General features: G+C 39.3%; 1 protein-coding gene across 1 annotated transcript in view; it reads right to left on the minus strand.

The window, feature by feature from the left end:
• Nucleotides 1-1,488: 1,488 nt before the first annotated feature.
• Nucleotides 1,489-24,566, minus strand: part of TAFA2 (TAFA chemokine like family member 2) — a 33,651-nt gene continuing 10,573 nt past the window's right edge. The window contains exons 2-3 of the mRNA XM_082009675.1: nucleotides 2,828-2,980; nucleotides 1,489-1,794 (exon numbers count right to left, since the gene is read on the minus strand). Of these exons, the coding sequence (XP_081865801.1) occupies nucleotides 1,649-1,794; nucleotides 2,828-2,980 (299 nt within the window). The 3' untranslated portion in view covers nucleotides 1,489-1,648. The remainder of the gene's footprint in view (nucleotides 1,795-2,827; nucleotides 2,981-24,566) is intronic.

The raw sequence follows: 24,566 nt of genomic DNA on the forward strand, positions 1-24,566 counted from the left end.
AAAGAGCCCAACCTATGAGTCTGCAATAAAAGCATAAGCCCTTGAGGACAAAGAGCCTTGGGCTTCTGTAGATTCCTAACAGCGGACAGAATTTCATAACCTTGACCAATGCAGAAAAACCTATCTTCTGACAAAATGTTAGGAAGAGATCTCCTCAAGGTGATTCTAATTGCTACCTCCCCCTTTTGTGACCTCCTTTTCTCCTACAGAAGTGTAATCTTGACCCACATTTTTACTCACTACTTGTTAAACACTCAGAATAAATATAAAATGGCATGCATTCTTTAACACTAATATTGCCATGTAGTAGTAGCCAGGACAAAATTCAACAGACACACACACACATAATTCTTTTTCTATTTCTATTACTATTATTAAATTCTACCTAGTTTCTTTTGCTAATATTATACACGCACACACATTTTACATGCATATAATCAGATTTGCATTGGCATGTACAAAATTAAGTGTGGGCAGCATTCAAACAAGTTTAACTTCAGAAGAAACACATTTGAAAGAGGATTCAGGATTGGAATTGTATATCAAACTTTTAGGAAGTATTCTTCTTTCAAAGAATGTCAGAATGTTTTAAAGACATACATGCAGAAACTGAGACATGTAGAGCTCTCTGTGGAACCGAAGGAATGTAATACAGTCAGTGCACACTGCATTTCACTACAACCAAGGTGCACCGGAAATTTAGTGCCTATGCAAGGAAAGTTTCAATCAAACGACAGGGACACACAAATATCTGCATAGAGTAAACACCACACTAGCAAATTATGGCCTGACACTACAAACAATTACTAAATACTTACAAGCAAAACTAGTCATCAGTATGTGTGGTGAGGTGTAGGGGTAAAGGTGTTTATGCCTATACACATGCATGTGTGTCTTCGGAGTGCATTATAGTCTGTTCTATGTTGATGAAGAACTGTGTTGATCCTATAGAGAAAAAATGCTGTGGTTTTAGGAAGTTTGAGTGTTTAACACTGATCTGAAGAACTTGTTATTCTCTTTCTCTTAGCCACTAAAAAGCAGAGATGACAGCACGTTTACTTTGTTTTCAGGCATTGTATATGATGAATGTTAGATATATTTCTGTTGATGCAATTTTAAATCAATAATATAAAAAGTGTCAAATGGAGAAAAGGAACTCACTGAAACTCAGTCAAAATTTTTTAGTAAATCCCAGTCATACAAGATGGAAAGAAGCAGAAGATCGTACTGTAATGACACATCAAATGCTTACCGTACTCAACAGTTTCGATGTAGAAACATAGTAATTCCACATTATTGATAAAAATGCACTTGTTTGCTATCCTGTGAATGAAGAGCTTAGCAGTGTGTATAGATTTGTGCAACTGGTTTCAGAGAGAAATACACACCAGATTATAATACATGGGATCATTACTGGTAGTTGAAAAAGGTGTCAACTCTACTATCTCCACTGCTTACCTGAGAAGGTCTGGCACACTGCTTATCATGTTCAAGCAATGCCAAAGCATGTTGAGAAAAGTGTGTAGGACCAAGAATTCCAATCGCAATATGATTCTCTTCCCACACTTCTTTAGTTTTCTCAACTCTTGTCTTCTATATGCACCCAATTTCATGTGCACTTTTTTTTTTTTAACCTGTTGGTAATATGTCAAGTTGGTATCATACCTACCCTAGTTGTTTTCACTTTATTCCCAGAGGAACAGCTCCATCCCTTACGATCTGGAAGAACTTTACATTCCTCCCCTTCAAGACATGGTTGCATGTGGCACCACCATTTCTGCTCCACTATTGAAGCTACAAAAGAGAAAAATGAACATATTTGCACGCTGTTGGAATGGACACTTTAATATGTCATTATGTTGCAACATTTCTTTTATTTTCCAGGAAAACTTTAGAAACATATTGACTGACAGCTGGTCTGTGATTTTCAGCCAGCTCAGAACCTTCATAAGAAATTAGGTCTCAATTTGCACAAGGTGCTACGTGCTTGAAAGCCAATCTCTTTACTGTGTTTCCTGCAGTTCAGGAACTAATTTCACAGCATTTTTTTCCAACCATCACTTTTTCTTGCTCAACCAGATTTCAAAGTTTTCACTAGAATCTATTATTTTGAGTTAGTATATTTTGCCTGATCTACTATATAATCTAGCATACCCTGATTTAATTTATTCCCCAGTGATGACATATTTAAAGCTTCTCTTGACAGCCAACAACATATCAACAGTAAAGAGATCATGTAAAGGGCGAATCCATCCTGCTCCTCTTTCAGAGAAAGAGATGTGTAAATCGGCTAGTATTTTCCCAAGTAAAACATATGAGCCTATGCCAGAACCGTTAAGTAAAACATTAATATTGCAATGTGAATAGGAAAAATAGTATTGATCTAAAATGACTTAAAAACAGCCTGTGTTCTGTTCTGTTTGTTTGCTTGTTTGCTCCTGTATGATAAAAATAAATATATAAATAAAATGTAAGACTGCAGCACATGAAATTGATATGCCCATGTAGGTTTTGCATAAACACTTTTAATTAAGTGAATTTCATACAACTCCGAGGGCACTCTGTTAGACAGATCAAATTTAGCTTCTCAAGAGCTCTCGTTCACTGGCATCTGATAATTTTGCTTAGCATTTCCATGGAGTAATAGCAAATAGTTCATTTGTCCCATCTTCCTCCCATCCAGCTTGGTCATGGCCTTCAAAATGCAGAAGCTTTTCTGCTCTTATTTTAAATAGTTAACTGTAATGGAGTGGTTCTCGTTAATGACATTAAGCCAGCAAAAGCCCCTCGGAACACGCCACAAAAGGAAGCAATAAAGTAGTCGCACCATCAACACAAGAAGGAGCTGCCCGGGTGGTACCTGCTACCTGCCCAGGGAAGCAGGAGCACTTCACCGTCTGCGATCTTTCTTCTATCTTGTTCTTATTGCAACATCTGTGGAGTGCCACCACTTCACAGGTCCCAGTTTTAACATGGTGAGCTGTGAAAATAAGATGAGCAATTTGATAACATTGCAAGGTAGCATCATACCATTTGTTTTTTGTTTTTTTTTTTAATTAGAAATGCATTATACTTGGCTCTGTAAGGCAATCTGCCACGCATGAAACTAGAATTACAATGGTACTAACACTAGAATGGAAAGTTGATTACTTTTCCAAATGTAGTGTAACTATCTCACGCAGAAAACACTGGCTAAAGAAGAACAATTGGAGAAGGCTGCAGATGAGACTGTTCCAGTGATGCAGGAAGCAGAAACGTTGTAAAACTAACCTAGCCACTATATTAATTTCTGAACTCCCATAAACAGCTGTGTATCTCTACCAAGACTTTTTTTTCTTTTCTCTAAGGGATAAACCTTGAAATGTCAGTGTATCAATGTTAAAATACCCATACATGCATATGTTTTCAGATTCTGTGTCTCCAGACCTTACGTCCAGGACAGATGCAGTTTTTTATATGATATCCCAAAACTTTCCTACAGATGGATCACTGGCAGGATACGGGGACAGCCCTCAAACGAAAACTAGAAGTAAAATCTACTAAGGAATCACATTTTAAATCTTTCTGCCTGGCACTGCAAAGAAGGTCTTTTGGAGACATGGAGAATCAAAGCTTTTTCAAAGATGGGGGGCAACAGGACAATCTTCATTACCCTATACCTAGTACCCACTCCCCCACCATGCTGTTCTAACACCAGAATCATGCTACAGAAGTCCTGTGAGAGGACCAATTTGGTAAGAGGGGAACTGCAAAACTACCCTTCCTGATTCAGCAGCCAATTACCAAATGACCTGGAGTTAGGAAAAAATCATTTTAACAGAAATTTCAGTGGTTACTGATACAAGACCAGGTATTTCTGGGGACAGGTTAATTCCATCAGAAGAAAGAGAGAAAGAAATCTGAATTTTTAGCTCATATTAACCTACAACTTTGTACAGGGAGGAAAAGAATTTTGCAAAGCAATACGTCTTTTAATGGTACCCCTGTATCCCTCTATTTCTTCTGCTGTCTAACTCTTTGCATGCTTTATGCAAAGCCTGGGTACTAAGCACTTCAGCTAGCTTTTATATCCCTAATTGCAAACAATAAACATGAGCTTCCACAAGGAAAAGGCCCTACTTCTTTCAGGAGGCTTTCAGGAGCCCAACATTGATCCCTGGATCCACTCAGCAGTTATTACACAGTATCAGCTCCCAAAAAGGCTGAGGAAGGAAAACAAACTTGATATTGGCTATGAACCCCAAGAATGTGCCTACAGGCAAAAGCCACAGGCAGCAATTAGACATCAACAAAACATAAACTACTAAACATTTCTTTCAGGCAATTATGCATATTTCAGTAGAACAAAGTCCACTGAACAGTCTGTGATTTTTGTCCTCACTCACTGCATCATACTATGTCAGGTTAGTTTATACTCTGTCACATCAATGCTGTACTACAGCTGATGATGCAAGCAATTAACCCATGATCCATCATATTGTGATATGCTGAAATATTACACATAAATCAGAAATCTAGGAGAAAAAAAAATCTTTCTGCATAAAAATGCTTTCCTTTCTTGTTTAACTATTTATTATTTTTAATTTAATAGAGGATGAGGAAAGCAATTCATACTATCTGCCTGAACTTTGCAGTCTCTGATATTTTCATTGCTTTGATGATGAGCAAATATTTTTACAGCTACCAGCACAGCCCGCTGTAAAAATTACTTTTAATTATTTTCCAAACTATTTCACTGGTATATATTATATGTCAATAAAACTATTTAAATAACTACATTCTTTTTTCTCAATAAAACTGTTATATGCTTTTTTATTTGTGATTATGGTAGAAAATTATCCTAAGATATATTTCAAATGAATAACATATACAGTAGAACAAACACATCCTGCTTTTGTAAGTCCACATTAATTTTTATTTTGAGAGGCAATTGCACACCTTATACCCACACATGCTTATTTGTATTCTGATGTGTATCACTGATCCTGAAATTTTGTCTCCTCACTCCTATTAAATAGCTTGACACAGCTTTACCAGGTCTACAGAAATGCCATAATATATCTGCTAAGAGAAAATAAAGTACTATGTGCATCAATAGCCATCTGGAATGTAAGCCAGTTCAAATAGTTGTTGTAAAATGCTGTGAGAGAAATGCTCATACTGAAACAAAACTTTTGAAAGACTTGGTTTGTAGTATTTAAGGAAAGAAAATCAGGCATTTTAAGACTTTTATGGGAAAAGAGTGTAATTAAATGAAACGGTCAATTAAATTCATGTACAATACTGAAAAGCATTTCAAAGGGTGAAATATGTGAAAAATGGGAAAGAACAAAAAATAATCACATACGATTGATAGTATTTTGAGAATCTTTAATAAAGCTGCTTTGTCATTTTCTAGGTATAAAACCAAAACAACCTAGAAAAGTATACAAAGATATTTCAAACATTAAAAATCTAGGCCAACCAACTATCCTCTAGTTTCTATTTGCCATCTAGAGTATGCAATGAATATTCCTTGAAATGTAGGGTTTTCAGCTCCTTGTGCTATCAAATAATTAAATTCCAGTGCGGTAAGTACAGTATCTGTCACACCCATGTGAAACGAAAGCCTCTATAAACTAGATAAAGGATTTGCCACAACCTAATACAAATTAACCTCATTAAGCCACTGAACCATTCCACGAAAGGAGGATAGTGCTTTAGGAGATTCGCATTTTGGGTTTGTTTCTTTTTCTCCTAGCACAGACTTCACAGTATGCTGCTTGCTTTGCAGAAAACGTTTGAGGAACTGAATGTCATTTCTGGAATCCTACAGAAATTCATTATTCAAAACCACTGCAAACACTCAGTCCTGCATTCTCTGCTAATGCAAGTAATCCTTCCCGAAATCAATGTGAAGAAGGACTGAAGAAAGCGACTTAGAGATATCTATGTGTATAAACTGTGAAGTTTTCCTGATGACTACGCATAAAATAATATACGTATGTGTTACGTTCCAGAAGATGTAAGACCGTATTATGAGAGTGCAACTTGGAAACCAGACATAACCATATCTTATGCATTAATGGTATATTATGCAATTAACCTGTCACTTTTATAGCATTTTCCTTGTGGTGAAATCATCAATAGCTATCTTATAAATCAGTATGATATTGGGACACCAAAAATTTAATTGTTCACAATTGTGCTGCTGGAAAAAAATAAAGCTAAGTAATTATTGCTCTTCATTTTACATAAAATTGAATGCGCTTAAAGAGTACGTTTAAACATACACAGCAAAGACCTTTAAATATATATAAATTCTACCTGTTCTTGTTCCTTCATGGCAAATTTAAATTTCTTTCCTTCAGGTGGATGAAATTTCTGTCATATTTGCACAGTGCATCTGTCAGTAAGTGATGGCCCTTGCTTTGTTACTTTTGTGGGAAGTTTGTTCCAAGCGAGAGGGCAAGTTACTGTTCAAGATTGTTATTTTGCAACTCACACATATAAATATAACATATTTAGTGCAGTGTTATAGACAAACCTAGCATTAAATCAAGGAAAGTCTTCTGAATTTCACTGTTCGTTATGATCGCCATTTCCTGACCTTGCCACTTACACATTCACATCCAAAACTGACACCTATCTGCTTGACTATTTGAATCTTTTCTTTCCTGAAAGTTGCACAGGTCACGCATTAACACGTACACTGGCCATTAACAAGGAGAAAGAAATCATGTTGCCATGGACTAGATGAAATAAAGTCACAGGCTGTTTCTGTCCTCAGGTTCCCCATCATTGCAGTAGCCACCGTACAAACAATGAAAAAAAAAAAATCCATCAAAAAGGGTCTATTATATGCTCTCTGCAAAGACGCTGACACAACTGGGTGATACAGCTAAACCCATCTAATGACTAACAGCTACCAGAAGAAAAAGAGGATCCCTTGTCCCTTTTCCCACACCTTCATCCCTTGCTTGTACGAACACTGTCATTTGATGGTTACGGCAGTAAACCAGGGATTTAGACCGGCAGAAAAATACTCCCTTTTTTGTAGGGTTACTTCTCTACCAGCTTAGCTCCTGAGGAGACTAGTGAGGAGCACTTTCAGCCATAGGGAGGCCAGGAGCAGTCAGCCATGGACAGTTGGAAAACCAGCTCCTCTATCAGCTTACAAGCACTGCAGCTCTGCGCTCTTACATGGAACAAATGTATCTTACCTTATTCCATTCTAAGTAATTCCTCTGAGGTCAGAGAGACTATCCAAAGTGTGCAAAGCTTTGTTTGCCTGTGTCTGTGTGTTTTTTAAAGCTCTTCACAAAAACAAAGCTTTAGTTGAAACAAGAAGCAACAGAGCAGCAACAAGGAGAGGAATGGAAAATATGTTTAGCCATGAGTTTCAATACAAATCACATCTAAAGCTGTACAAACTTTGGCCTTTCTGTCATCTTGGGTATAATCAGGAAGATGTCCCATACGAAATACTGTAGTGACCCAGTCTTTCCAAGGAGGCACATAAGTAGTCTTTATTCATGTAAACCATATGCACATCAGTAATGCATTAAGGTCTATAATGGAACTATTTTTTTTTTCAATAATCTGCAAGGGAAGACAAACAATATTTCAGCAGATTATCAACCTGAGTCATCTGTTTTCCTGAGTAATTAATCACTATTCTATAGCATAATATTCAAACAACTGCCTGAGTGGGGGTTATTGGTATTAGAAAAATAAACAAAATTAGTTATTATAATGTACCATTTTCCATATTAGGCTCTAAATCAGTGTCCTACTCCTAAGTGAACAGGAAAAAAGTGGGTTTTCTTATTAACATGGTCTATTTGCTTTGTTCATACTGATTGACATGGAAAACAAATGTAGGTTATCTTCCTGCTACACTTCAGCAATTTCAATATGTCATATCAGTCTCAATTTGTCAGATAGATTTGTAGATAGGAAGGATACAAATAAACTTGCAAAATCTCACACACACAAAACATACAAGTGCACACACACAGTGTTGTTACATTATTTTCAATACTTTAATAAGTGTTAGTAGCTGCCACATCTAAGCAATCAAAATCTCATGCAACCACAACTAAGACAGGATTTCCATCTAAGCTTTCACTATTTAAACATCAGACAAAGATAGATGAAAAGAAATACACTGTCCCATTCCTTCATTCAATTAATTTCAATTTTTTCCAATATTGTCTGTTATATCCACCTAACAGCCGGTAGGGAAAAACTTGAATTTAGTTTATTCATACTCTGGCATCAATGGTGGTGATATTGCTGTGGTTTGTGTGATCTAAGAACATAAGCAATGTTAAGCTTTTTGTTAAAGATAAGATCTTTGATTTGACCAGTCATTAGTGTAACTGGGAAAAAAGCAGACATGACTTTGGGAATACAAGCTTCAGATTGCTCATGCGAACACGAAACAAAGCATACCTTCACGTCAGCTCCACGGGCCAGAGGGAGAACTGTGAGCACAAACATCAGGAAAAGCAGAGGCGTCTCCCATACCAGTCATAATCTCGTGTCCTCTGGCATGCAGCAAGCCACTGACTCCCGAAGCAGCACTGGCACATAGGCATTGACAGGAACCTTACCGAACATGACCTTTAAAGATCAGATTCAAATCCCCTTGAAAACAACGGGGTTGGTTTGATCAGTAATTTTGGATCAGAATTTCAATGACAGAGATAAAATTTTGCATTTTCAATAAAAGTGACATCTGGATTTGCAGCCGAAAGGTTTATTCTGATTATTTCATATGTAACACCTATTACAGTGATTAAGCAAAGGATGACATATAGTCTAGATATGTGACTAAAAAGTATGATGACAAAAGATTAGTAAATCATGTTTTAAACCATCATTATAGTTGTCATGTGTTTGTCATTGAACAGTTCATTTACTAAAAGTACAGTATCCAAGCAGTGTTACTATTTTTGAAATCTAGTCAAATTTGGTTACGCATTGAACATAAAAGTAGGCATCCTCAGAGGGAGGAAAAGAAAATTGTTTTCACGTTTTTAAAATTTTATTTTTAACAATATTTTCTATTACTATGACAAACTTAAAGGATTTTTTAAATTGTAAAAATTCTTAAAATGAAGAAAAATATAAATTTTAATTGGAAAAAAAAGTTGGTATTTTTCTTCTTTTTTTTTTCCTTTTTGGCCAGTGAACTGAAAAATCAATTACAGACACAGCAGTAATTCCTGTGTCCTCAGTGGTGACAATGAAGCATGCTACAGTTGTGGTGCATCTTAGGAAAGGCAATCATGCTGCTTTATTTTCCAGTTGACACATGGGGTAGCACTACAGAATCAGCAGGAAAAAAAGATAATTTTGTGCTGTCTCATTCTACACTATCATTACATTTCGCATGGCTACTTAAAACTTATTTAGCTATCTATTCCATTGATGCCATGCACATTTAAAACATTCATGTAATTCAAAAGTAGTATACAACTAAAAACAAATACCAAATTTTACTTTTAAAGGGAGATTTTTCTGTAGCAAGAAATTGTTCTCTGACCCTCTTGATGAGCCCTTTTCCGAATACCTAGAACTGAGGATGTGCTAAATAACCCTCATCTTAGCATGGCCCTTGGCTAAACTCAAAGACCCTGGCGGTCCAGAGGAGCCTCAAGATGCTAATGAGCATCCACAAAGCACCCTGACCTGGTGCTCCCAGCACCATCCATGGGGAGCGATCAGCCACTGGGCCTCTTGGGAAACCCACCGAGATGAGTCAACACAAGAAACTGCCCCCCCCGAAAGCCTTGCAGACTAAATGGAGTTATTGCATACAGGGGTCTAGACCCTGTTACCAGATGAAGGGGGAACAGCATTTTGAGACTGTGTAAAATTTGCCATCAGACATTTTGTGGAAAAGTGTGAGACTCATCATGGGGTGCTTAGGGGAAGGACCAGGGGCAGGGAATGGGAGGGGGTCAGGGCGTACTGGGGAGGAACAACATGAGTCAGTACAGGGGACAAGATAAGAGGAGCCAGTGAAGTATAAACAGCAACTGATCAGCACACTTGCCTGGCTGAGCCTTGTGTTCAAACACTGCAAGCTATCTTACATTCTCATTAAATCCCATTTCAATCGTTTTTGTCAATGAACTATCTTCTCTGAGCCTGTATGTGTGAATCCTAAGGAAATTCAAGCCAGGCTAGTTATAGATTAAGAGATCTGATTCCATACAACTGGCATGGGATCACAAACCTCATGGGGTCCTCATGGGCTCATGAATCCAAGTGAAAGCAACTGGCAATATGGGGGCACTTTGGACCAGCTACCAGTCAGGTGGAGTGTCTAAGACCAGCTGCTGGAGTGATCCATTTTGTGTATTTGCGTGTAGATGTATCTCCCTCCACCAGCAGACTTCAATCCTAATCAGCCAGGGAAGAGGACTGGGCTGTCCGTTGTATGATTGCTGCGTGCATTAACATGGGTGCCAGGAAAAGCGTTTTGTTTTATCCCTATTGATCTGTGTGGCTGGCTCTGTATGTGCTGTACGTATATGAGTCTCTATGTCTAATATGTCCATCCATACGTGTCTAGGGAGCATAGCCGCTCAGCCGTGCCATTAGCAGAACCTGGGGATAAGGAACCACTGCAGCTTCACATCTACTCAGCTACTATATTCACCAACCTCTAACAGATGTGAGCATTAGAAACCTTTTGGAAAGCAAATATAAGCAAAGGAAGACAGAGGCAGCATTTGGCAAAATCACACTTCACACTCAACCTGTGCTTCTAAGTAATGTACACAGACTGTCAAGATAATTCTCTCTTATGAGGCAGTTTACCTGCTAGATCAGCACATCAATAGCTGTTGAGAGGCACATGCCAAAACACTTCAGTGAGTCAAGCAGAAGAGTTGCACTGTTTGATCAGAAAAGCCCATCCCATGCCAGAGGCCATGCAGACCTCTATTTTGCTTGATTTGGGTAGTGCTGTGATGTGGGCAACTCCTTCCGACGCAAATATCTCCTAAACCCCTACAAACATACCCTATTGACAGAGCTTTGAGGTCTTACTGCATTCACGTTTCCATGCCTTGCACCTCAGCGATAGCTATTAAAAGTCACTTGGTCACCTTGGGAACTGAAAAAGTCCAGATAGACAGAACACACACTACACTGTACTTACACCAGTGGGGAATCAGTTTAGCTTAAAAGTACAGCATTGCTTTTCATTTCTCTTTTACTCTGACGTCTCTTGCATCTTGGGACAGGTTCTCAGGTGAATTGTTAAAAAACAGAGCTGACTGATTGCTTGGACGGCTTATTTTTGCAGTGCCACCTGTAGGCAACACATACATAAAAGATCCTGCTAACTGCAGCCCCTCATGGACTTCTTGGATTCAATGTGCTGTTTTCTCTCCCGAGAGAACCATTTTAAAATAACAAGAGTAATTCTTGATAAGTGTTTATTCTGCAGATGTTAGCCCAGCTCCTCTCATGAGGCTGCCTCTACCATGCAATTAACCCGATTAGTCCACTTGGGTGAAGGCTGGTAAGCAGAGTTCACATGACAACACTGTGCTGACAGCATCTCTGGTAGCCTTTAAAAGCCAAGCTAATGAATGGTTTGCCACAGTCCCATTGCCAAGCATACTTTTCTGCACAGTGCCAAAGAAAAATCTCATCCATCAGCTTGTCTGCCAGCCACCAGTTATAGCCATCTGTGTGGGAAGACTTTTTCCCTTTTGGAAAAAAATCAAGGAAAACTACAATGTAAGCATTCCCCTGAGAAAAGCTCACTAATGACCCTGTGAGATCAAGCCTCAGATATTCCCACAGCAAAACCTGTGCACTGAAATGGATTGAAGGACTGAGTTATCTCCACTAAGAGAGAAAAAGACTTACTGGAATTACACAGCGATCTGGCACAGTCCCAGCTGGTCACACAATCTTTACAAACACAAAACCACAGATGGAGCACTTCATGTAGGATCTCTTGGACCCGGAGAGCTTGAAGACATCTGACTTTATCCTCCTGGCTTTACCGAGGCTAATTTTATTCAATCAGTCTTTTGTCAGGAGTGAGCCAGTCATACTCAAATAGGCTCATCTTCTCTCTCACCAAAGTCAGAGCCTTTGTACGGCAATGGCTACAAATGACACCTTCATGCCAAACTTTTAGCCAAGGGCACAGGAACTCAAAATACAACTAATTTTCAGGCAGCCTGAAGGATAATTTCCTCTTCTTTCTTCATATGACCCACTCTCAGCCTAGAGTGCTGCCCTCCCTGGGTCCCGCTTTCCATTTTGAAATCAGATGATAGCTAGATTCACGAAACCACTGAGGGTTCGGAGACAAGATCACAAGCCACGACCATTCAGGATCCTGTGGCTCTTTATATGTTCACCTGCTGGAAGAGGAGGAGAAGAGGCTTCCGCACGTTCGCCCAGTCCTCGCGAGACGCTCAGCTCCCCGGCACAGCCAGCCCGCCAGGCCTCTCGCCACCTCCCGCACCACAGTGCCCAGGGTGGAACCGCTCCACCGCAGCCGCCCCGTTTGCGAAGCAGCGGAGCGGAGGAGAGGATGCTGACGGCAGCAAAGGCTGCGTGTTTCCCCATGGGCCAGAAATGGAGCCGCTTTGCTTATTATTGCAGGCAAGACACTTCCCAGTGTCTTCTCTAGCGGCTGCGGGCCAACCCCACAAGACGAGCCTGTGTAGAGCTGGCAGAGGAACACCCAGGGCAAGGCGCAGTTTATAAATACTACAAGAAATCAAAAGTCCCAGTATCTCTGAGGTTGTTATCAAACATGTTAAGCAAACGATATATTAAAGTGTGCAGACATTTTGTAAATTAACAGGCTGAGGTTTGAGATTACTAATTATATGATTTTACAGAGAAAAAAGACCAAGCCAGCTCTCAGGCACTCAAAAGAACATTTGGCACAAAGACTTTTTATTCTCTCCTACTCTCTCTGTGGGCCTTCTGCCAAATATCTCGACTCAGCAAGAAGCAGCAGCACATGTCTCAGAGCAGCCTTCAGCATCTGACAGAATACAAAAAACCCCAGATTTTTTCTTCAGTGTCAGGGCTTCAGAAGCCTGTAGTTTACACAGTTTATTGGGAATACGTGTCCCCTGTTTCCTCAGATGACTCTCATTATTAATTTTCTTCTCTTTCCAGCTGACCCACATGGTCTCAGGGCACACTGTACCAGGTGACAAATTAACATGTTCTCAGGGATACATCAAGAAAAAAAAGTAAGTTTTTTTCTGTCCTCACATATTTGAATGACCCTCTGGCACACAACCCTCACCTGAAGTAATGTCTTAAGAAAAGTGCTGTGTACGGGAGTCTCTATGAAATAGGATTAGTGTAACAAGGTGGAGAGGTAAATTCAATAGCCCTTTTGAACAGCCTGCTTTCAGGCTTTTCATGCTTATTAGAAAATAGCTCAATCACCTCCGTGGACTTTAGATACCTCTGTGGAGACAGAAGCCTAGGGAAGGACAACCATGGTTTCCCCAAAGAAGGATGCAGCTGGGTCCCTGTGCTCTATTTCCATCTCAACACACGTCTTAGCCGCTTATATGTGATCTTGCTTCCCGAATTAAGGTATTTATTTATTTAGGTGCGGAAACTTACTTAGGTAATAGATCTCAGTAATAAGATATTTAAGCACCGGAATGTCACAATGGATGCCATTATCAAAGTATTTATGTTTTATTCCAGTTTTCTTTTTTAAAAATTATGTTTAGCATCCCTTATTCACTCCATGTTAAGATTCTTCAACGTTAGAAAAGCAACAGCCCCCCAAATTTGAGGCCACACCTTGAATACTGTGTTCAGTTTTGGGCCCCTCACTACAAGAAGGATGCTGAGGTGCTGGAGCGTGTCCAGAGAAGGGCAACGAAGCTGGTGAGGGGTCTGGAGCACAAGTCTTATGAGGAGCGGCTGAGGGAACTGGGGTTGTTTAGTCTGGAGAAGAGGAGGCTGAGGGGAGACCTTATCGCTCTCTACAACTACCTGAAAGGGGGTTGTGGCGATGAGGGTGTTGGTCTCTTCTCCCAAGTAACTAGCGATAGGACGAGAGGAAATGGCCTCAAGTTGCGCCAGGGGAGGTTTAGATTGGATATTAGGAAAAATTTCTTCACCGAGAGGGTGGTCAGGCATTGGAACAGGCTGCCAAGGGTGGTGGTGGAGTCGCCATGTCTGGAAGTGTTCAAAAAACGTGTGGATGTGGCGCTTCAGGACATGGTTTAGGGAACATGGTGGCGCTGGATTAATGGTTGGACTTGATGATCTTGAAGGTCCTTTCCAACCTAGTGATTCTGTGATTCTGTGATTCTGTGAAATTTATTTGGAAAGCCTTTAATAAATTCCACCAAAAATAGAGGAGTAAAGAGAAAGCAATGACTTTCAAAGTAAGCAGCACAAAGTTTTTTTTATAAGGATGAATATGAACATTGCTTGTTTAATATCTGTATTGAAGAACTATTAAGCTGATCAAACCTAGAACACATGGTATAACAGAAACATTTTGGGACTTTAGTGATGACCTCATCAAACCACTCAGTGAGGTCAAGGTAGACTTCCAAAAATTTCACCAACTTCAAGATTCCCATTGTGCAGAATTTTTCCAAACATAACATTCAGAATATTGAGTCACTTTATAATCCTTTTCTATACAGAAAGGCAGTTATGTACACCTGTGCACACATTCATCTCAAAAGGATATTTAAATAAAAATATACCATAAGATTCTGAAAATACTTTTTTATATTCGTGTGTGTACATTCATCACATAAATACGTGATGAAATTTAACATACCTTATCTACTATAGAAAGCATTTAATTTTTTTAATTCCACATTTTAAAACTTCTCCAAGGTTTTTGCTTGTTCGCTTGCTTGCTTACTTGCTCGCTTGCTTGGCTGGTTGGCTAAGTTGTTTTTTATAGAGTTTTAGTTCATGTGTCAAATTGGGGGGGGGGGGGCGGTGGTGTTTTGGCCTTGTTTTGGCTTTGGCCTTACCTATTTTCATGACTGGATAGAATGGTATCTCCATAGTAATTTAAAGTTTCTTTAATTCTGTAATGTTTTTTTAAAATACATCACATTCCGTTTTGCAGCTCTGTAACGCATTTTTACTTAGTCTGTCAAATAAAACAAATTACTAAATATACCTTGAAACATTCCTCCCACAAACTGCAGGCACATATATGCATACTCACCTTTCTGAAAACTATGTAACTGGTTTTTTCTTTTTCCTTTTCCACCCCTGCCCTCTAGGACTTCCCCACAGCGCTTCAGACTTCCCCACACATGTTAACAGAAACTCCATAGGATGTCCCTGCACACAGTTAACCATCTGAAAGAAAGATCTTAATTTTAAGTTTCAGCTTGCTTCTGCAGAGCCCCAGGCAAGCTCTCTGAAGTGCAGAATGAGGGGAGGAACTTAAATCAGGCCTTTAGAAAAAAACTGCTAACAAGGCACATGTCGAGTCCTGTGAAATCCCCTCTTTTAGAGTGATCTCCCCTGCTACAGCCTTCCCTCTCCATTATTGATCCATATAAATAGCAAGCCTCTAAACCATGGGCATGATGAATCAATAAGTATCTAGACAGAGTCTATGAATTGAAACTGGATGGCCTGGGAAGAGGCTGGTTATTCTTCAAGACAGAGGAAAAGAAAGCACATTTCAACAAGCAAAGTAAAAGAGGAGAAACTGCCAGGAGAGCCATTCAGAGCTGTGCAATCAGGAATATTTTTGCTCAAGGATTCCCAGTAGATAATACTTTCAGATATCTCTTCTTGCTGAAAAGATATCTTTTAAGACGCTCCTAGCAAAGTCCCTGGCACTTCTTTCTGAAGGAACTCTGGTTAATAGAAGCTGTTGATAGGAAACATATACACCACTCTCATTGCTATCCAAAGTAAGAAGCTGCAAAAATATCACAGTTCCCAGAACTCCAGGAGTGTGCTTTGTAAAACCTGTCAGGTAATGAAAGCATCTGAAGTAATTCACACCTTCAAGAGAAAACTATTAAAAACCAAGATGGCGGGGGGGTAGAATCATAATTATTCATGAACTGTTTCAGAGAATGAGGACATGGCTTCGTGCTTGGCATTTTACACTGTATCTCTATGGAAGCTCATACTTTTTACCCAGGGATGCAAAAGGCCATGCCAGGCCAGCTCAGGATCCCTTTTCGTTACTGCCTACCCATGAAATAAGCCGAGCACCTTGTGTATGTAGATGGGTGCTGAGACACAAGTACAGAGAGCAGCAGAGCTTCCTGGGCAGCTCTTGGGCATGAGCTTTCCGGGACCATAAAAAGCACACCTAGAGCAGGATGTAAGTAAATCGTTAGAAAACTGATTTTACATTACTCTAGACAGGTCAAGCCTCCTGCGTTGAACATGAGACTCACAGACCGGCCGAGCAGCCAAGCCTCCTACCATGGAGTGGGAGGAAGGTTATGGTGCTGTGCTGCTGCTGAAAGGGGTGGTGAAGGGGCCACTGGTCAAGGCAAGCTTTCTACCCTCCACCAGCTCCAGCTCCCACATCTCCTCCTCCTCCACCATGTTACCCAACACCCAGATCCATCCTTCCCCCACAAGAACTGGAGCAATGCTCCCACAGCTGCTGGGAATGAGACACCCTCCAAGGTGTCATGTTGGTGGAGAGACTGCTTGTGCCAAAGGGAGAGTCTAAAGAGGCGTTGACGGTTCTCACATCTTTTTCACCACTGTGAAAGGGTGAGGGGAGGAAAGGAGAGGGGTAGGCCCTCAGGGAGCAATTAAATAAAAAAAAAAAAAAAGGTCAAATTTTAATTCAAATGTTGCTAATAGGAACTTGCAAGGAAGCAATTTAATATATAGGCAAATGACCACCTGCAAATAAAATTATAACATCCATATACTGTCTGTATAAGTTTTTACAATTAGAATATGCTGGTTTTGTCTGTGGTAGAGTTAATTTTCTTCATAGTAGCTAGTATGGGGCTATGTTTTGCATTTGTGCTGAAAGCAGGTTGATAATATAGAGATTTTTTGTTACTGCTGAGCAGGGCTTACACAGAGTCAAGGTTTTTTCTGCTTCTCACACCACCCCACCAGCAAGTAGGTTGGGGGTGCACAAGAAGCTGGGAGGAGGCACAGCAGAGACAGCTGACCCCAGTTGACCAAAGGGATATTCCATAACATACAATGTCATGCTCAGCATGTAGAGCTGGAGGAAGAAGAAGGAAGGACGGGAGATTCGGAGTGATGGCATTTGTCTTCCCAAGCAACCGTTACACATGTTGGAGCCCTGCTTTCCTGAAGATGGCTTGCCAGTGGGAAGTTGTGAATTAATTCCTTATTTTGCTTTGCTTGCGTGCGCAGCGTTTTCTTTACCTATTAAACTGTCTTTGTCTCAACCCATGAGTTTTCTTGCGTTTATCCTTCTGATTCTCTCCCTCATCCCAGCCGGGGGGAGTGAGCAAGCGGCTGGGTGGTGCTTAGCTGCCGGCTGGGGTCAAACCACGATATACGTATTCTTTGATCCTTTTTCCTACTTTAACGTAGGATTTTCCTCCCAGAGGCCAACATTAGAACCTCAAAACATCAACCCTCAGATCATTCTGAAGAGTGGATTTTAGTTAAATAACTGAAAGATCAGCAGATTGAGAAGCAGTTGTTTTCTGTGGGCTAGTTTGCATATACTCTTTCAAAGTCCCAAGTGTGAAGCTGAATGCCATGTACAATACACAGTAGTGCAGTATATTTGTCTTCACTGCTTAACAACATGTCAAACATGACAACAGATGAGTGGCCATTTATAAATATCCATAGGGCTGTGCCTCTTTTCAAGGTTAGATGAAATTGCTATCGGGAAACAACCAACTACTGGCAATTCCTTAGGAGTATCTACACTGACTCATGACAAATATTTTAACTGCTTTAGTTCTAAAATGCACACCAGAAAAAACAGATGAGTGTTCAAATGACTGTCCAGGTCCATGGCACCGCTATTTTGTGAAGGGCACTAAGCATAATCTTCTTTAGTGTGTGGAAGACTGTCACAAAACAAGAATTGCCTTCTCTTTTGAGTCACCACCTTAAAAGCAGAACAGCAAGGGGATACACTAGGATTTGACAAAACGCTATTCGTGAGATTCCTTGTCTGATCGCATACACAAATCTAGTGGGAGTTTTATCTTCACAGGGCTCACAATTCAGGGAAATCTTGAGAATAATCCTAGAGCATATCCTCCAGGTGCAGCTGCAGTTAGCAGAGCATTGTAAAACAAAATAAAAAGCTGGGGAAATCAGAAACTGAAGATGCAGCAGAGCGAAGCAGCCTTTCCTGACTTCACTGGTGCAGTCTTGCTTTAACACCTAATTCTTTACATGAAAGTGCTGCATTGCCTGGGAGTTACCTTACAGCTGGGCACCTATACTTTCTAAGGAACAAGACCCACAATAAAAAAGCAAGTATGGATACCGTGTATTTCCTTTTGTTTCACACACAGCTACTCTGATATTTGCAGTTTGTGACTGCTCTTCACTTGGATTTTTACTTTAAAACCTATGCTGCACAATACAGATGCTATCTGATTATTTCCGATTCTCTGTCTCACCTCTTCAAGGGAGTGACATGTTCATCCACATTTCCTTTCCTGTACAGTCATTTCTAGATTCTAGCAACACACATATTACATTAATATGTTGTCCGCTGAATGAAGAGAAACCAAATTTGAGCAGCGCATGCATGGTTCAGAGCCCCAAAAACAATGTACAGCAGTGTCTGAATGTGCAAACTGGAGACAGTTGCTGGAGTTTTGTCCCTGCTTATTTTCAAGTATTATACATATGCATACATACATACATACATACATATAACAGTCAAGAACATATAAGAAAGTGTCTCCAAGTAAAAGGATCCAAAACTTTAACACAGCAATGTATCTTCATATTATTATTCACTTTCTGAATCTTTATGCCATCATTTATTATTATAACAATAAAGAAAGTGGGGTTTGCACTGTTCTCTACAAAAGCAAAGACACATTAGATGTCTACAGATTTGGTTTCTAATCCAAGCTGGACACCCCTGTATAATCAATGCACAGCTAGAGAAAGAAGCACCCCCAGGAGGCAATACCTGAATTTCAAGTGTCCCTGAAGTTCAAGGTTAGATCCCTCCTTAAGGGAAAGAGCTACATCAGCAGAGACATGACTTGGTCCCTGGTTAGTCATTTCTTTTGGGTGGTTGCCCTCATCAGAATCTGACATTACCACAATACCTGACACAGGCCTAACAGAAGATGAGTGCTCTACAACCATGTCTGCTCTAGGACTGATAATATATATGTAAAACTAAACCAAGCTAGAATATGTCCACTGATTTATCCTCCACTGTAAGGTTGACCTCTAAGATCTCAGACATTTGCCAGGACTCAGCAGAGGAGTGACTTCCAGGTCCAAATAAAACACTAAAATCAGAGGAAGAAGCAAAACGACATTTGAGGAACATACTCCCCTAGCTATTATTTCAGGACCTTTTAAAATGATACTAATTATGGTAGCAGCATATCTAGACTGATTTTCAAAGCTCTCTTTAAACAGTGAACTTTCTCCTTCAAAGAAAAAAAATTGAAACTTAGAGGGCCCAGCCAGACTTCCTGGATTTAAAATACATCACTGATTTAGTTCCTTGTTGTAGACAATTTACTTTATTAAAGGGACACAGAAATATTCTGAAGCACATTTTTCTTCAGGTTGTCTGTAAGAAAGAAACCTCATGTGTCCCATCTCTCTCCTCCTTAATTATTCTTTTTTGCTATGACTGAACCTAGGAGATTTTTCCATAAAATAAATAAAGTACAAAATAAATGCCAAACATAAAAACTTCATTAAAACTATTGAAATTGTTAGTCCCTAGCGATCATGGTTATAAAAAACCGAGTGATACTTTAACACTCCTCTCCTACAATGACTTTATTAGGATAAGCCATAATTCGGCATTTCCTCAGATTTTTAGTGTGGGTCATAATGCTGCTTAAGTGTAGACTGTTGTATTCCTAGCACCTAGCAGAAGAGCATATCACTCCTACAGATCTGTTTGGACAATAGAACAGATTTTTAGGAGAGCTCTTCTAGCAGCCAAGATCAGTCTGGTAAGTGGGACTTTTTACTTCTTTTTTTTTTCTTACATCACTGTTTAGTGTGATAGTTTGAAATATGAGTTCTTCACAGGATTTATTGTATATCCAGGTTAAAAAAATGTTCATTAAACTAAATTATATTTGAAAATAGAAGGAAAACTAGACTTGAGAAAGGTATTTGCCTCAGCAAATCCATTAGTTCTTTTAAAAGTACTTTCAGGACTTATTGTCAGTAGTACCCAATAGACTAGCATTGTTTATTTCAGAAAGATGAAAAAATAATGAAGATAAAATGTTGCCCATGATGAAATAAACCACATGAACTTCAAAAATAAGAGTATGATTTCCATATGCCAGACGACTTTAATTTAGGCTTGCTCTGACTTTCAGCAAAAAAACCCTCAAGTACTAAATGCCATGATAACATGAACATAAAATGTTGATGATCTATTAATGGAGGTCTTCATCCAAATAATGAAAAGATTTTTGTGTTTTGCTTTTTCCAAAAATAGCTGATTGATTCTGAATATTTTTGGGGTTCTTCTATAACTAAGGAGCAGCTGTTCTAGAATATGGCATTTTTACAGGCAATAATATGCCATGGCCCTTCTGGTATTTATTTTTTGAAAGAAAATGTAAAATGACACCAGTTTAAAAATTCTTTTTTTTTTTTTTCCTAACACATAGGTTTTACTTCAGATTTGTGAAGTACAATATACCTAACCCCTCTCTGGTAGCTAAGCTCTTTTCTTCAGTCATTTTCCTCTATAGAAGCTGTTTTTCAGAGTAAACCCAGGAAAATGTAATGACAGTAATGCTGTGACCAAAGGAGGGTGGGAAATATGTACTGTCCTTAAATCACCTAGCAGAAAGCATCTAAAGATGCAGGGCAAAAACTGAAAAGTCAAGAAAGGCATGAGATAAGACTGGTGAGCACTGTCCTTGCACTGGTGTAATGGGGATCCTCCTAATTCCCCACTCTTTAGCTGTTTACATCCCACCCCATCTTCTTCCCTAACATTAGGCAGAGGGACTGGCTGCACTTCATTCCTGCAGTCCCCGGAGCTGTTTCCAGAGATGGTGTGACAGCAAAGAGTAAAGAAGCCCTTGTGCTCATCTGAAGTCTACTATGAACAGGAGTGGCATGAGTAGGCTGAAGGGTTAATTATTTGCTCAGGTATTTCCAGGGCATAACCTCTGAAGGAATGCCGTTGTCTTCTGCAACCCAGCTTTCCAGTATACTATGTATTGTTATGACGAGGGACAAAATATGCAAAAATGTGAACTATTTACTTATCATAAATGAGATTTTCTGGATTTTCCCATGTTCTGAAGAAGAAAACATAGGCATGGAAATAGCTTTTTTATTCTCCTAAGGTGTTTTTGAACTAAAAGTAGAAGGAGAAGAGAGATTTACACAGCCCTCATATGCACAGTGTGCAGCAGTGTAACAAGATGGCACAATATTACTCTTCCTCCTTCCTTATTTAAGCTTATATCTTCTCACAGATACAGTTATATTTGCTCTTAATATCTCTGGCAGATGTTCTGGGGTGAATGATGCAATTAAGAATCCAAAATTGCCATTTATTCCAGATGCTTATTTTCTCAATATTCACTCACTGGAAATATATTTACTTTCCACTCTGCGGTGTCTAGCAGTTAGCACACCTTCTGAGTTCCATTTCACAAAATCTCCACAGTTAATCTGACACATGCCAATGCATTTTAGATGAAAGTTTAGCACCAGTAACCTTTTTTTTCTATCAGTAGTAAATTTACATAACATAACAAAACTGAGCAAAGTTTTAAATAAGTATTTTACTTTAAAAATCTTTTCATTTTGCTGTTCATAGGTACCATACTTTCTGCTGTCATTTTTTTAAAACTTAACTTTGTTTCTCCTTAGTCTTCCAGCTCACTGAAGGAATCTAATGGTGATTTCAGTCTTTTCTGTGATTCATTCTTTTCACTGAAATTGAATTACAGGCTTAACTTGCTTCATCCTTGCTTCCCTCTAATCAGACACGTACATAGTCTTGGGTTCAAATTCTGGATCCAGAACAGTTCTGACCTTTCCAGCAACTCAGCCAGTCTTCTACGAGCCCTAGCTCTCCTCTCACACGTGGTCCTGGAGCACAGACACAGCTGAAGCAATTCTAATAACTTGCACCTAAAAATACAATGGCACAATGCACCCAAGATTTGTGTTGGTCTTAACAGAACATTTTTCCTGGGCATATCCTTTCCGCAGTCCCACATTCACCCAGAATAACCCACACATTCAGCTTTATACTTCAGTCGTTCAAGGACACTTGATATTGAAGCCAGAAGTATTTTGCAAAAAGAATTCTAAGTCTACTGCATTTACTTGAGAACAATTTGAGTACAAGAGTTATACAAATCTATGGGGAAAAAAAGAACAAGACAGACTTGGCAGCTTCTGCCTCAGCCTCCTCATCACTACAGACAGAATTCTTGCTCTGCCTGTAAAAGACAGCTGCACAAAGCAGACTGCTCTCATGATTTTCCTGCTTCCCGTCATCTAAACCCCCAAGCCAGCCTCCATTCTCCAGTAAGTATGCCATGGCTTTGCTCCCATTTATGTGGATAAGTGTTTTTTTCTTGGTCACACTTAAATGCTACTTTCACACTTTAACGGGAAGGTCAAAATTTCAGTATTAGCCCACTGCAAATTTCAAGAATTCTTCCTGACTTTCCGTGTATTTTAGCTCAACAAGGAGAAACAGAGCAAACATCAAATCCAGGCTTTACAACTAAACCTTTTTTAACGTAACAGAATGACATTTGCAGAATGATATGCAGATATAAATGAATCTGTCACAGATGAAATTTCATTGGCTTCTGAACTGCAACATGAGACTCCATTTGAACAGTGGAAATAAAATAAGACCTTTACAGTTTTATTCGGACATTATGACCCTGATACAGGAGAAGAATTATTAGGCAGATAAAAGAACAATATCCAAACTGAGCCCTCCTGCTAAGAGACTTTCCAAAAGTTCCAGAAGATTTCCAATAGGTTGCAAACTCTTTGGTATATGAATTCAGGGAAGTATTCACACCTACACTGAAAGCTTCAGTTCCCACTTTGTGAAAGGAGTGAGCTCTGAAGGGTCTTCCAGAGCACCTAGGAGAGATGCCTAGAACTGGGTGTTGTGGAAAATTCCCTCAGTTTTCAGTTAAGTTTGAAAAGCAACTAGTATTTTGAGAAGCTCCCATAAATAAATGATAAGCATTTAAAAAACACTAAAATGGTCCACGTAAGCTACTTCGTCAGTGATGACCTTGCATTTTCCTCTTTCATCCAAGTCTCCCATATCTCTGTGTGCCTATGCATGCACACGTGCATGCATACAGACGCAGCCTTTGCTGCTTTGGAGCTGTTAGCAGCTTAGGCTCCAATCAATGACCTTATCTTCTGAAAAGATGAAACCCTTTTACAAATTTACATTGAGTCCTTTACAGTTGGACTCGATGATCTTAAAATCTTTTCCAACTTAAATGATCCTGTGATTCTATGATTCTAAATCTCTGTTACAGTGGAAGATTTGCCCCAGTGAGCCTTAAAATGGTAAATCCCCCTCAGCCCCCTAAAGAACAGAACACAAAGTTTTTGTACAGATAGAAACTTTATAAATGGCAACCCAAAACACATAAAGGATTTTTCTCTTGCCGTTCCCCAGAATAGCTGACTGTTTCTGAACATTTCCTTGGCACTTGTATGACTGAAGAACAACTGTTCTAAAATATGACATTGTACAAGCAACCACTTAACACTGCTATAGAGTAAATTCAGTGAAGAATGTCAAGAGAGAAGGGCATAGTCTTTAAACATCATCAGCAGAAAATTAATGCAGATGAAAGTTAGATTAACATACCCCCTGAATGCTATTGAAATAATCTCCACATGGGATGCGATTTTCCAGGCGCAAACCTCCCAACCTGAATATGTGAAATCCCCTGAGTTGGATAACAAGCATGTGTAGTAGCTACCAGCATCCATATGGGGAGGTATGGAATGTATATTGGAAAGCCTGAGCGGCAGTGTAGAAAACTCTAAGACCAGCACCAGGATATATGGCCTCCATATCTGAAACCAGATCTAGACTTTGAAGATAGAATTGGCCCTAATCCTGCCATTACAGTAATTTTACATACCTGGATACTGTTAAGGATCAGACTCTGATTATAATGTGATATTGACCCATTATATTTGACCTTTAAAAATGACGCGATCTTAATATGTTGAATTTTGAGAAAACATAATGTAAGAGAAACTGTAAACTATTCAGATTTTCTTTTCAATTATGTTCTTGTTTGATAGTCCTAGATAAAACTTTATGTGTTTCTCTGATGAAAGAGAAAGAAAAAAAAAAAAAGTTGTCATACCAGTGGAGAAAAATCTGCTCAGTTTCT

This window comes from Phaethon aethereus (assembly GCF_964289735.1).
Source record: "Phaethon aethereus genome assembly, chromosome: 1".
Classification (NCBI taxonomy): Eukaryota; Metazoa; Chordata; class Aves; order Phaethontiformes; family Phaethontidae; genus Phaethon; species Phaethon aethereus.